Source organism: Miniopterus natalensis, chromosome 14 (assembly GCF_054644295.1).
Source record: "Miniopterus natalensis isolate mMinNat1 chromosome 14, mMinNat1.hap1, whole genome shotgun sequence".
Classification (NCBI taxonomy): Eukaryota; Metazoa; Chordata; class Mammalia; order Chiroptera; family Miniopteridae; genus Miniopterus; species Miniopterus natalensis.
This window is the reverse complement of record NC_142094.1, coordinates 28184194-28196663: the sequence shown is the minus strand read 5'-3', so window position 1 is coordinate 28196663 and position 12470 is coordinate 28184194. Positions and strand designations below refer to the sequence as shown.

Genomic DNA, 12470 nt, shown 5'->3' with positions numbered 1-12470 from the left:
AATTTCAAGGGAAAAGGCTTCAGATGTGTCACAGTCTCGGTGATTTTTCTATTCCCCAAAGAACATTTTATCATTATTGGCTAGAAAACAAGTGAAATACTGCCTGTCTTCTGTTTGATTTTGCCTAAATGGTAATTCACAGGTCCACTGGACTGTTGCCCAGACAATAGAAAATAAAATAAAGCAAAGTGATACTAATTTCTATCTTATAGGAACGTAAGTAAATTGGCAGGTGAAATTAATAAACACTGGTCGAAATGGAACAGGCTCCACTAGCACACATTTATTGCACTGAACAAGGGGCGTGCTGTTGGCTTACCCTCTCCTATAGAATTCCAACAAGTTAAATTTCTCCAACTGGCAAGTTATCAGTGTTGATGTAATGCAGCCTGTCCCTGGACAGCTGAGCTCAGCAGCTCTCGTTCCATTTTCCTTTCCAAAGGATAGCTAAAGAAACATTCTTTGGACAAGTGTAATATGTTTGCTACATTTCAAGAAATTTCGTTCACATTTTCCTCTATAGCTCTGTTTATTGTTCCATGGTTTCTGTAGATTTGATTTATTTGGGGCCAGGTGCCAAATATAGTAAAAAGAACAATGTTCAGACTAGCCCAGGGTAAGCTAAAGGAGGTTTCTGGATCCAATGTTCTAGAAAAGAAATGTTCACTTTATGGGTGTACGACCTTTAGCCCACCATTCAGGCAGGATTTGACTGACTGATTGATATTCAGGATGGGAGGGTTTCTCCTTCCTCTCCTTGACTTGTAAATAGATAATGTATTCAATTGATACACAGGGTTGTTCTTTGACAAGTCCTTTTTAAAAAAAGAAATGAGACCTTATATACATAACTCTGTAACTTTATTTTCCTGGCAACATATGAAGGACATTTCTCTATGTTAATAGCTAAAATTTAGCTCATTCTTTTTAATGTTAGCAAAATATTCTATAGCATGGGTATGTTACAATTTTCAACCAGCCCATTGATGGATAATCGGGTTGTTTTCAGGTTAATTTCCCTGTAACAAAATGGAAAATTAATATTTTTTGTACATATGTATCCACATATAAGTACTTTTGGTTCTGTAGGGTAGATTGCAAAGTATAAGACAAATGGGTAAAAATATATATATATATATATATATATATATATATATATATATATATATATATATATTAATATAGATCTCCATTAACATTTTCCTATATAGAAGAATAGGTATTGCCATAATATTTACTTAATTTTTTTTATTCCATCAGCCATGATTTTCTGATGGAAACTTTTTTAACACTCAGAAAAAAACCCCAAAAGTTATGCCTAGAAAACTTCAGCCCGGTAATTAAATATGTCACAAAACAAACCCCTTTTAATTATTACCATGTTACACCAGGGACAATTTTTGATATATTTTATCATTCCGTCTCCTGATTTCTTTTCTCAGATTTATGATGGAATAGCCTGAACACTTTGTCCACCACAAAAATGACCTTATATGCAGATTTAGTAGTAATATCAGTAGAACAAAGCATTACTAAGTCACGTTTCTATATGGACCATTTACAAACACTCATTTGTCCCTGAAATTTTATAATAAACCAAATCTATCAATTTTTTCTTATTTTGAAATATTAGTCTAGATATTGAGCCAGCAAGATTTTTTGAATTACTGCTATAATATACAATATACATCATAGGCCTATTCTAAAATAAAGGTGAGAATTTTTTTTCTACTTTTTTGCTCTGAACCAATGGTTTATTGACCAGTCCCTCAAATAAAGATGTACAGACAGAAAATGTGTCATATTGACACAAAATGCTTTTTAATAAGAAAAAAACAAGAGAAACCCTAGAATCTTTTTTTAGTCATTGATCACCAACATGTTACTTAATTTAATTCATAACAACTTATGAGATAAGTATTTATAGATGAGAAAACTGAGGCTCAGAGAGGTTAAGTAACTTGCTTGATGCCTCACAGCAAGCAAGTAGGAAATCCCAGATTTTACTCCATTATCTGTCTGAATATGTCCTCAGTTCCTTATTTAACTTGACATATTGACCGTCACTTATTTTTGCCTCAACTTTTTTTTCCCTCTCTTGGTTGTAAGTTACATGTTAGTCTGAATCAGCCATCCATGATGATATAGACATGAAGGTAAAGTTCCTTTGGATATAGTATTTCTATACAACTGGAGGGGAATTTTGATTTAATGTGAACTAAGGACTCTGGTCTACTCTGGGAGGGGGGGATATTTCAGGGCCTGCTAAACTAATCCCTCTTCTGAGGTTGACATTTCTCCCAGAGCTCTGATGGTTGATGGTAGAACATTTTTCGGCCTCAGACTGCATCTTCCTATAACTGAAGATATTTTCTACACTAGCATATTAGAGCTACTCAGTAAAACTAAATCAATTTCACATGACCTGCTTGGTGGGTGCACTTTTCTCCCCTTTTGTTTCTTTAACACTAATACCGTCGAGAAGCTAACACCATTTTTCTTTGAGATATCCAAAAGTCACACTGGAAAGTACCTTAACTATCTCCTGCTTATAAACTGCTCATAGGGTGAGGGGGCAGTAACATTCCAATCCTTGTATTAAATTAAGATTCTACTTGAATATTTTTTTCCATTGGTAATTTTAAAACATTTTCAACACTGAAAAATTTAAGCAAGTTCTGCATCATTTTAAGAGGCAAAACATTCACACACACACACCCGCACTATCACGAAATACAGTCTTTTGTAGTTTGATATGTAGAATTGTAGGGAGGGTTTTTATTTTCTCTCTTAATATGGTAGCTAACTATAATTCCATGCTCTGTGTAATTGAAATGGCTAATACTCTTTTTTTTCTTTCTCATAGAATTAAGTAGTTTTAAAAGTATTGATATGTATGAAAACACAGCCTCACTATTTTTCAAAACTAATGCAGGAAGAGGCCAACCTTGGAGAAGTTTGGGGATGGAAATCTACTGGGAGTGGAGGGATGGAGGTGGAGGTTCTTTGTAAATGGCAAGAGAATCTTTTCCTCATTTCTTCTATTGCCATTCAAGTCTGGGGGAGGAAATAAAGCATCGTGCTGAGCCTGTAATTCTTGCACTTTGAGGTTAAGTCTGAGCCACCCCCTGCTGGTCCCTCTACCAGCCAGGCAACCTGTCTTGGGCAAGATGGGCTGACCATTAACCAAGCTCCAAAGCAACCAAGCCCAGACACCTGAAGATGGTGCCATGCCCGGATCCAGGGCTGGAGGAAAGGAAGCGGCTGAAAGCAGGGCTGCGGCGCGGCCAGGTCATCGCTGCCCCATGCACACAAGCCCTTGCCCAAGTCCCCGACGCCCAGCGAAGGGCATTCCCATGCTAGCGTGGGCGCAGAGTAACCCCGCGCGCCCCAAATTCAGGAATCCAGGCACACGACACCCCCTTGCTTCAAGACTCTCCTCTTTGGAGCACTTTCTGCAGCAAAAGCAAGCGCTTCCTTTCCTTTTCCTCAGGGTCCAAGTTGCAAACCTGGGACTAGGAGGCGCGTGGCTGAGGCTCGAGCCTTGGCAGCGTTGCCCTGGGACCCTGAGGTCCCCCGACGTGCCCAAGAGATGCGCAGGCATCTCGCGCTCCTTCGAAGCTCCCAGCGAGGACAAAGGGGGTCCGACGCCGAGAGTCGGTGGGCTTCGGTTGGAAGGGCTCTGGGGCTGCCTGCGGCTATCGCAGGGGACAGCGCCGGGGGACCCCGCTCCCTCCCTTCCCCGGGGCGCGCTCACCATTTGTAGCCTCTGCCGCGCTTGAACTTGAGGGTGAGCGCCGTCTCCAGAAAGAGCAGGAGGTTGAGCAGCGCGAGCAGCCAGTACCTCGGCTCCTTCTTGACCTCGGCCACCCGCCAGACCCCAACCAGCGAGTGCAGGAAGAACAGCAGCCGGGTGACCAGGGCGTTGAACAGGACCAGCCCCTCCATGCCCGAGGCGCGCTCTGCCCTCGCCCGGCTCCGCGCCCCGCAGACCCCGCCGCGAGCTCCCGCCCCGCCCCCGCCCGTGGGCAGGAACGTGACAGCTCCGAGACCCGCTGCCACTGTGGTCCCCGCTCACCCCGCCGCGCGCGCTGCGCAGGAGAGCGGCTCGCCCCTCCCCCAAACTTCCCGAGAACTCTGCAAAGAGGGGCGACTCCAAGCCCAGCTCCTCGGCACCGCTGGGCTTTCCAGCAAGCCCGGGGCTCGACGCCCTGGCTCGTGGGCGTTCGCCTCCAGAACTGCCCATCCCCCTCCGGGCCCGGGGAGCTAGTCTCCATCCCTGCCCTCTACCCCACCCCCTCCCCTGCCCCCCCAACCCCTCAGGCCTCCTTGGGGTCCCCAAGAGCTTCCTTACTTCGAGCGATTGGAAAGAGGGAGGAGGTGGGCTGGAGGTCAAGGTGCTGCAGAGCCAGGAAAGGGGAGGGGGGCGCATCTGGGTCGTCTCCTCCTTGCTTTTCTGGCCGATGGCCTTGAATTCACTCGCGGCTCCCAACAGGAACAGGCTGTCGCGGTGACTCTCAGCCGGGACTAGAGAGCAGAAGAATCTGCTGTCCCAGCAGTTTTAGAAACGCGGTTTCTGCCCAGTGTGAAGAACTGAAACTTTCAAGGACGAGAGGAAACCGGATGCACCAGGCTTTCCAAGAGCTCTTTGTGGCTGCTAAATGGGTAACCCGGGCCACTTCTGCTCTTTGGACACAGTGTTACTAAGGGAAACGAAATAGTCACCCCCACCCCCACCCCCACCTTTTTTTTCCTGAAAGCACATGGAAGTAGCAAGACAAGAAGGCAGAGGGGAAATTGAGGAAGGAGATAGAAGGTAGAGCTGGGAGTTAGAGCTGGAGGAGAAGTCCCTGGAGCTGGGAGCTGTACCTTGAGGTCAGTGACCTATAAATCAAACTCTGGTCTGTCCAGCATCCAGGGCAAAGAGGAAACTGAAGTCAGGGTTTCCTGAAATACTTTAATGATTTCCTTGTCTCTGTTTGGTCTCCTACCACCTGTACCACTATTTATATAACATTTTCCTTTAAACAAACTCGAATTTTTACTGAAGCCTTTTTAAAAGGAAACTTTGCACCACGTGTATATGGAAAATCAATGTATAGGCTATAGATGGAAGGTAATTACAAAAACAAATAAGGTGAAACTAAGTTAGTGAAATCTCCCTGGCTATTAATTATTGCTTTCCAAGGCTCTGTGCCTCAGTATCCCTCTTTCTGGAGAGACAAAGGAAAGCTACTCATATTACTACCAAGTCCCAATGCTTTTTGGACCACATTGGTAAAATTGAAAGAAAAATGCAAAGGAAAACCTCTCTTGGTTAGGCTTATGCAACTTAAAGTCATACCACACCTTTCTTAGAATTAGTTTGAAAACTCTGAATTAGATGATTAATGTCTTCTAATGGGGAAAAAAATCCAGCTGCCTAAAAGAAGCCATTTATTTCAGGTATTGTGAGTAGGGAGAAATTTTTTTTTCTGTGCATCTTCATTCTCTCATATCTTACAGGAAACCCAGCAGTGATTTCCTGGGGCTGCTTATTAAACTGCCCTTCAATGTAGGCTGACGGCACAGTGACCTGTGACCACAGGCTGTAGACCACCAGCTCAGCAGGAGGCCTCATGGTGTGGACTTCAGAGCCGTAACACCCCGCCAACTGGCTGCCTTGGACTCTTGGCTCAGCCACTTAGTAGTGTTATAACCTGTGCGCCTCAATTTCCTCATCTGTAAATGGGGTACTAAGCCTTTGGATTCATAGGGCCATTGTGGGGATTAAATGAGTTAGTCCATATAAAGCATGTGGCAGGTGATAAGTCCTTGGTAAATGGTGATGATTGCCTGGACCAAAAAACTAGCCCAGGGGAGCTGCTCTTTGATTACGTGAGAGAATAATAGGAATGGAGCAGAGAAACATGGCTTTCCTAAAGCCAGTCAAAACCCTCCAGCTGAGCACCACTAGGAACACATCTGTGGCTGAACAAGTTGGGTTATTACTCTTTCATTGAAGAACACACTCCTTGGAGAACCGTGGGGCATCTCAGTAAGAAGGTGCTGGAAAGCTTAGCAAGGACTTATTAGAAAGGATTTGGGCTGGTGTTAGGTGGTTTGGGGGTGGGCTTAAAGAAGTGGGGCTTTATTCTAACTGGATATCAGAAACTGCTAATTCTATGATTGGGTGTCTTAATAAAGTTTATTAGGTAGAGGAATGTTTCTTCATGTTTGTGATTTAGATGATAGTCATGTTTTGTCTGTGTTTAGACATATTGGAGAGTGGTCCTCTTCTTGTCTTGACCCATCACACTCACGGAGTGGCCTTGTTTGCTGTTGCTGTTCTGAAAATTTTTTTGTTCAACAGGAGGATACCAATGCCAGGTTGGTGGTACCAGACCAGTTGCCTGCTGTCAGGGGTAGCTTTTCTCTTTCTCAGTCTCAGGAGGGGCCTCCAGGAGAAGGGTCAGTCTGACATCTTCCACACATCTTTGCTCTTCCTTATTTTGAAGGTTTAGATTCAGTATAGGTTCTGTTGTCTCTGGATCTGAAAAACAAAACTGTCATTAAAGAGAACGTTAAGGTTATTTATTAATTTTCTTCTAAGCCCATTTTAGAAGATTGAAGGCTTTGAAACATATCTTGGAACCTCCAATCAAATAGGCCAATAATCTTTTTTTAAAAAAGAAAAGAAAAAAGATAAGAAAAGTAAAGAGAAAAGGAATCAAGCAATTTTTAAAAATCTACTCTTTAAAAATAAAGAATTATTTAAGGAATTATTTTTTACTTTTTTATTCGAAGAAGCAATCTCAGCCTCATGCACCAGGTTCCTGTGGTAAAGGCTGGGATTACACTAAAGCAGAACTAGCTCATCCCATTGTCCAAGGGGACAGCAATCACCAGGCCCCTCTTCCATTCTGAATGCAACCGGAACACAGTTTTCAGGATTCTCTTCAATTAGAACAACTTTGGTTGCACAAAAAGTCTTTCTCAAGCTAGCTCAAGTGAAAGGAGTGGTTATTGAAAGTGTGCACCTGGCCCAACAAGGGAGGTGGAATCCTGTGGAAATCAACCACAGGAGGTGTAACAGGGCGGGGCTGTGGATAACTGGAGCTAGAGGACAGCTGGGGACTCCTGGTTGCAGTTTGAGGACCTTTCACAGCAACTCTGCCACTGTCAGCTTTCAGCCAAACCTTTTCATAATCTCAAGTTCAAATTCCCGAGGAAAGGTATTCAATTGAATCTCTTCAACTCTAGGTACCAGGTGACATCATGGACCACTGACAGCAGAATGGTCATTGGCCATTCCCAAGTAAAGACCAATTTAGTGTTACTGTCTTCATTCTTCAACATGGGGTTCTGGGCAGGGCAGGTTGGGCAGGGGGAGGAAGGGGCTATGGCAGGCGCATTGACTGACACATCTAGTAGCATTTAGCCCTGGGGTGACATGCACACATCCTATAATGCCAGAGACGCCATGGCCCACCCATGGCTCCCAAGTGATGCAACCCAAAGTCACATCTGCATCCGGAGGCCACTAAAGCTGCCAGTTGGTCTCAAAAGCCACTGCCTTTTGAATTCACTGAAGTTCACTCTTACCTTAGCTCCATTTTGATCCTATTCAGACATCACTCTTATACATACACATGTACATGTATGTATGTGTGTGTGTAGGTACATAATGTAACTCATGGGAAGAAAATCATACACTATAATAGAGCACATCCCAGTCCCCAGAGGAATTATTCACAGTACCTTCTATTTTTATTTTTTCTGGTAGTTACAATTATATCCTTAAAAAACAATCTATATTTCTCCCTTTCTTGATTAACCAACTTACAAAAATGTTAAATTCTCAGTTTGAAAGTTGGGGTGTCCAATGCTCCTATAATACCTTCTTTCTTCCTCACTCCACCTCTACTACACAATTTGTATTCATAACAACAATATCCTGTTCTCTACCTGGAATTAAATCTACTGTCTTGTCAATTGCTTAATCCAAAAAATTGAAAGCAAACAATATCTAAGATCTGTAATTATTATTCAATATATTTTTAGATATCATGTATGTTTCCTCTAAACTTTTAAAACAACCATTCTTTTCTAGAACCCAGTAATACTGATAAGAAGCCTGAAGTTCATTCCATTGTCTTTCCTTTGTAGATAAGTCTTTTAATCTCTGTAATTTTTAAATATTTTTTGTTATCCTTGGAATATTTATCATTTCGATGTATCTAGATGTTGGTTGTTCCTTGATTGCTTGATTGGACATTTTAATCCATTCTGAATTTGTTCAAACAAGCCTAGGGTTATAGTTATAGATGAAAATATAATTTATCATTTAATCATGAACTATTTTTAACCACAGGAACAATAAAATGAATTGCACTGGAAAATATTGTGAGATGTTGCTCCTTATAAATGCTACTTTTAGGTATGATTTAGAACGGCTGGTCAGGGTACCAGGAAAAGATTAATGGGGTGGCAGTCCTAATGCCTTAGTTCCAGCCCCCGCCTCAGGTCTGCCTTCATAAAATGGAGCTGGCAGTGCCAGCCTTGTATATCATGGTCCATAAAAGAGTAACATGAGGTAATGAATATGAAAATGCCCTGTAAAACTACATTTAGATCAAGGTTAACATTTGAGTGATAAATCATGTTGATAGTACATACCTTTGATATATATGAGAATGGCACTTTATCTCTGTGGTCTTCCTCCCCAAAACCAATAACCACAGGCCAACCATGAGAAAAATATCAGACAAACTCAAATTGAGGAACATGTGCATAATGCCCTACCAGTACTTCTCAAAATTGTCAGTCAGGAAACCTAAGCAAAGACTGAGAAAGTTTCACAGACCAGAGGAAATGAAGGAGACACTAAGACTAAATGTAATGTGGTGTCTTGGATGGGATCCAGGAACACAAAAAGGGCATTAATGGAAAAACTAGTGAAATCCAACTTAGGGGTAGAGTTTGGTTGATAGCAATATACCATTGTTGGTTCTACAGTTGTGACCAATGTAACATGGTGACATAAGATGTTAATAAGTGGGAGACTGAATGAGGGGTATACAGAACTCTTTGCATTACCTTTGCAAATTTTATGGAAATTGAAAACTATTATAAAATTTAAAAATTATTTAAAAATAAAATTGACATTAAAATATGATTGTATTGGGTTATTTTATCTGAAAGCACCTCCTAAATTCAAAAACTCACTTAGAAATATCAGATAAAGGAATATTATGTGATATTTTGAGAATACTTTTAGAATAGTAGAGCCAATTATCTTTTTGCTGTATCCCATGAATGGAGCCTATTATTATTGTCATTAATAAAACTGTTTCAGTGCTGATGGGTCCACAAAGTTTACCTCCTTGCTTTGCAACCTGAGGCCCAGAATGGACAGGTGACTTGTCCAAAGTCACAACTTATTTAGTTTTTGGTAGTGTTAAGAATATGAAACAAAATATATATTTACTGCACATAAAATACTAGACAAAATATGAATGTGTGTGTATGAATGTACATACACACATAATGTAAATTATATAATGCATTATATATAATCTTTTTTTAATAGAATTGAGATGTAAAAGCATACAATGGTCTTTTTAGTGCAACTATTAGTCTGGTAGAATTTTTGTATAGAGTGTTAAGGAAACATATTCAGCTCAGTTAAGGTAGGCAATTGTTGGTTTTAGCTTTTGTTTGTTTGTTTTTAGTGTGTGTGCGTGCACCCATGTCCAAAGATGTGGTTTCTCAGGCTCCTGTCGCCTGATTTTCCAGAAAGCAGTGATTTCTTCCACACGATCATGGCTTCTCTCTGCCACATGCCCAACCCACCTGGCTCACAGAGTGAGGAACAATCTTTCATCTGCCCATGGTCCCCAGCACCCCCTTCCACTCCCTCCCCACTCCAGATCTTCTATTCTTGTTGGTTGCATTAAATCTCTCTTCTTTCACTCATGGCTGAAGCAACACTTGTGATCGTTTCAGACCAGCTAGTACTTTGTCACTCCTTCAAGCCTGTAGTCTTTATTTAAATTTATTTTTTCCCTTTTTATTCTTATTCCTCCACTCACCTCCTTTGGCAATCATCAACTTGTTCTCTCTCTATATCGCACTGTTTCTGTTTTGTATTGTTTATTTATTTGTTCTTTTAGATTCCTCATATAAGTGAAATCATATAGCACTTATCTTTCTCTGTCTTCTTTCACTTAGCATAAAACTTAGGCCCATTCACGTTGTTGCAAATGGCAAGATTTCATTCTTTTTATTACCCAATAATATTCCATTGTGTGTATATATACACATATATGTACATATACACATATATATTCATTTACTGAAGAACATCTGGATTGCTTCCATATCTTGGCTATTACTAGTAATGCTGCAAAGAACATAGAGTTCGCATATCTTTTTGAATTCGTGTTTTGTTTTCTTCAGATAAATACCCACAAGTGGAATTGCTAGATTGTGTAGCAGCTCTATATTTTAATTTTTTGAGCAATTTCCATGTTACTGCACTAATTTACAATCCCACCAACAATGTATGAGAGTTCCCTTTTCTTTAAATCTTCACAGGCATTTGGCATTTGTGGGTTTATTAATGATAGGCATTCTGACAGTTATGAGGTGATATCTCAGTGTGGTTTTAATTGACATTTGCCTGATGATTAGTGATGCTGACCATATTTTCATATCTCTGTTAGCCATCTGTATGTTCTCTTGGGAGAAATGTCTATTCAGGCCCTTTGCCCATTTTTTAATTGGATTGTCTGGGGTTTTCTATGTTAAGTTGTGTGAGTTCTTTATATATTTTGGATATTAACTCTGTATCAGATCTATCATTTGCAAATATGTTCTCCCATTTGGTAGGTTGTCTTTTTGTTTTGTTAATGACTTTCTTTGTGGTGCAAAAGCTTTTTAGTTTGATGTAGTCTCATTTATTTATTTTTTCTTTAGTTTCCCTTGCCCTTGGAGACATATCCAAAAAGATAGTGCTAAGGGTGATGTCAAAGAGTTTACTGTTTTCTTTTAAGAGTTTTATGGTTTCAGGTCTTATATTTAAGCCTTTAATTTATTTTGAGTTTATTTTTGTACATGGTGTAAGAAAGTTGTCTAATTTTATTTTTTGCATGTATGTCAGTTTTTCTAACACTACTTATTAAACAAACTGTCTTTACTCCGTTGTATATCCTTGCCTCTTTTGTCATAGATTAGTTGACCATATAAGGGAGGTTTTACTTCTGGGCTCTGCATTCTATTCCATTGATCTATACATCTGTTTGTATGCTGGCACCATACTGCGTTGATTATTGTAGCTTTGCAGTATAGTTTGATATCAGAGAGTGTGATACCTCCCACTTTGTTCTTTCTCAAAATTTCTTTGGCTATTTGGGGTCTTTTGTGGTCCCTTATAAATTTTAGGATTAGTTCTAATTATGAGAAGAATGCTATTGATATTTTAATAGGGATTGCATTGAATCTGAGTATTTCTTTGGGTAGTAAGTACATTTTAATAATATTTATACTCTATTTAATTGTATCTTTTAATATTTTTATCTTTAATGTCTTATAGTTTTCAGAGTACAGATATTTCACTTCTTTGGTTAAATTTATTCCTAGGTATTTTATGCTTTTAGATTCAATTGTAAATGGAATTGTTTTCCTAATTTATGCTTCTGATCATGTGTTACTGGTGTATAGAAATGGAACAGATTCTTGTATTTGATTCTGTATTCTGCAACTTTACTGAATTCATTTATTAGTTTCAGTAGTTTTTGGGGTGGTCTCTCTAGGGTTTCTATAAATAGTATCATGTCATTGGCAAATAATGAGAGTTTTACTCTTTCTTTTTGATTTGGATGCCTTTATTTCTTTTTCTTGTCTGATTGCTATGGCTAGGATTCTAAGAGTATGTTGAATAAAAGTAGTCAGTGGGCATCCTTGTCTTGTTTCTGATCCTAGAGGAAAGGCTTTTAGCTTAGCTTTTCACCATTGGCTATGATATTTGCTGTGGGTTTATCATATACAGCCTTTATTATGTCGAGACATGTTTTTTTCTATAACCACTTCTTTTAGAGTTTTTGTCATAAAGGGGTGTTGAATTTTGTCAAATGCTTTTCTGCATCTTTTGAGATGATAGTATGGTTTTTATCCTTTTAAAAAAAATCACCTGGCATTTTTCTTGACTTAAAATACTTTTTTAATTTTTTAATTACAGTTGACATCCAATATTATATTAGTTTCAGGTGTACAACCCAGTGATTAGACATTATATAACTAACTAAGTGATCACCCAGATAAATCTAGTACTTATCTGACACCATACGTAGTTATTACAATATCACTGAGTATATTCCTTATGCTGTACTTTACATCCCCATAACTGCTCTATAACTACCTATTTGTACTTCTTAATCCCTTCATCTTTTTCACCCAGTTTCCCAACACCCCTCCCATCTGGCAATCAT

General features: G+C 39.8%; 1 protein-coding gene across 1 annotated transcript in view; it reads right to left on the bottom strand.

The window, feature by feature from the left end:
• The window catches only part of TMEM26 (transmembrane protein 26), a 37666-nt gene extending 33703 nt beyond the window's left edge, over positions 1–3963 (bottom strand). Inside the window, exon 1 of the mRNA XM_016220806.2 lies at positions 3758–3963. Within this exon, the coding sequence (XP_016076292.2) occupies positions 3758–3948 (191 nt within the window). The 5' untranslated portion in view covers positions 3949–3963. The remainder of the gene's footprint in view (positions 1–3757) is intronic.
• Between the last annotated feature and the right edge of the window lie 8507 nt (positions 3964–12470).